General features: G+C 38.8%; 1 protein-coding gene across 1 annotated transcript; it reads right to left on the bottom strand.

The window, feature by feature from the left end:
• Positions 1–438: 438 nt before the first annotated feature.
• LOC108355756 (autophagy-related protein 13 homolog) lies at positions 439–2097 on the bottom strand. The gene has a single exon (XM_017606892.1). It carries the CDS (start codon positions 2033–2035, stop codon positions 455–457), a length of 1581 nt encoding a protein of 526 aa, XP_017462381.1. The 5' UTR covers positions 2036–2097; the 3' UTR covers positions 439–454.
• Positions 2098–2103: the final 6 nt, after the last annotated feature.

The following is a 2103-nucleotide window of genomic DNA, read 5'->3' as shown; positions in this document are numbered from 1 at the left end:
GACACCGATTTCGCAAATACACACATATATTTGCGCATAAATGTAGTGTACTACGTACATACATGTTTACGTGTGTAAAAGATATTCATTTTATGATATGAGCAAAAGTATCGTGCTAAAGTTTTCTGCACACAGTGTTTGTTTCCATAACAAATTGTTTTAATATTTTCAATTTAACAATAATTATGAATTTATTAAATGTAAACACTTAATAAATAAGTCTCATTATATATGTACATACATTACATATAAACATATGTAAAACTTATGTTCATAAAAAATTAATAATAAATAATGCAAAATTAAAGAAATGCAAGCCTAGTCGTTTGTTCGTAATTCTAATGAATAGTTCTTCGGCTTTCGTGCTTACACTCTTTCTATGTAACTATCTATTATTTATATATGAATGTACTTATACTAGTATCCATTGGTCTTTTACCCCATTTAGTTGATATTAGTTGCTCATTTGCAAGCCACCGCTGCTGCGGCTACCCGTAGAAGATGATGTACTTAATCCTAGTTGCGAAACTAGTTCGTCGTAGTCTTCTAAAGATGTTTCAAATTCCTCTAATTGTTCCACCGCTGCCTCCGGCTGTGTTTCGTTTAATCCGAGTAGTGGCGGCGCATGATAACAATCCCGATAAAATTTCGCCAAGTCATTCACATGTGAATTGGGTAAGGCAAAAGGAAAATTTAACTCCTTGAGCAAGCTATCATCATCTGGGCGACGTGATTGTTGATGAGTTTGCGTTGTACTGTGACGCGATGTTGTGGGGGCAGGTATAAGAAGACTTTTTATAGGCGACTGAGACAGCGTTGCAGAATCAGTTGGAGATTTCGGCTGCATACCATTTGGCCCATTCTCTAAACTCTTAAACGCCATAACGTTGTTATTATTTATAGCTTTTGTGTTGTTGTCCGCGCTACAGCCGGTACCATCATTGTTGTTTTGCACACATTGCTCTTGTCCATTACATGTGTTTGGTGCTATTGCGCTACCGTCGCTTTTTCTATTTAATGACTCTACTGAACCAGCAGACCCTCCACTCTCGTGGCGTGGACGTCGTAATAACCATTCGAAAGGTGGTGTTTCTGGTAAAACATAATCTTTTTCAGTCCATTGGCGCAGCTTTCCGACATCAGTGAATGCTCCTGGACGCAATGGCTTCTCAATATCAACAATTTTTCGTTCGCCATTAGTCCCGTTGCCTCTTTTCAAGCCATTTAATGACACGTTTTGTGTTGGCGAAGAATCAGCACGCCTAAAATGATCAGATTTTAGCATAATTGTATTGCATTCGCCATTGTGTGTATCAGCTGCAGTGGGTGTGATCGTCATTTTGGTACGATAAGAAACTGACATGCTTAAGGTACCAACTATTGTGTTTAAATGCCCGATTTTAACATTTTTATGGCCTTCGCCCAATGTATGTAGCTGTGGCCGATCCACATATATACGATAGTAAATCCCATAAATTTCTGGGCATTGACGTCGCGATAATTTGTATCCAGGAGTTGCACGCGTTAACGAGATTAGAGATTTCAATAATATGCCCATTCGATTGTATATGGCGTGCGCTGCTTTCAATGTTTGCTGCTCTGATAAAGGTGCTCCAGTGCCGTTTGCAGCGCCTCCCTTTCCGTTTTCTGCATTCTTTATGAGTACTTCGCATATGTCGTCTTTACAATATTTATGACATCCAGGTAATTGCATATCTAACGACCAAACTTCCAGCACCATTTGATCTCCTTCTACAGTTCGTAGCGAAATTTCCACACATAATGGCAAGCGCTTTAATATACTTTGGCCTGGTTCTAGTGCTAAAGCACGCTTCGTTTCAGCGTAAATATCAGGATGATCCTGTATAACTATGTTGAACCAATCACTATTAGTAGCGAGTGGATTACATGGAGTCTGTATTTTTTCACCTAAGCGCGACTGAACAACCACTTGAGTTGACTTCAACACCAAAAATTTTATAAACTTCTCCACATCCTTTTCAGCGGCATTCACATTGACACGTTGACCAGACATTTTCACAAATACTTTTGTATGCACTTATCGATATGTTTCCGTCCGTGGGCGTGAATTTTGCAATATGT

The sequence above is a fragment of the Rhagoletis zephyria genome, unplaced genomic scaffold, assembly GCF_001687245.7.
Source record: "Rhagoletis zephyria isolate East Lansing unplaced genomic scaffold, Rhagoletis_zephyria_1.1 Rzeph_scaffold_49685, whole genome shotgun sequence".
Classification (NCBI taxonomy): domain Eukaryota; kingdom Metazoa; phylum Arthropoda; class Insecta; order Diptera; family Tephritidae; genus Rhagoletis; species Rhagoletis zephyria.
The sequence above is the reverse complement of the archived record's forward strand: the minus strand, read 5'-3'. Positions and strand labels throughout refer to the sequence as shown.

What these genes read in the sequence shown, in the direction of transcription:
- LOC108355756 (XM_017606892.1), bottom strand. Translation starts at nt 2,035, where the DNA reads ATGTCTGGTCAACGTGTCAATGTGAATGCCGCTGAAAAGGATGTGGAG.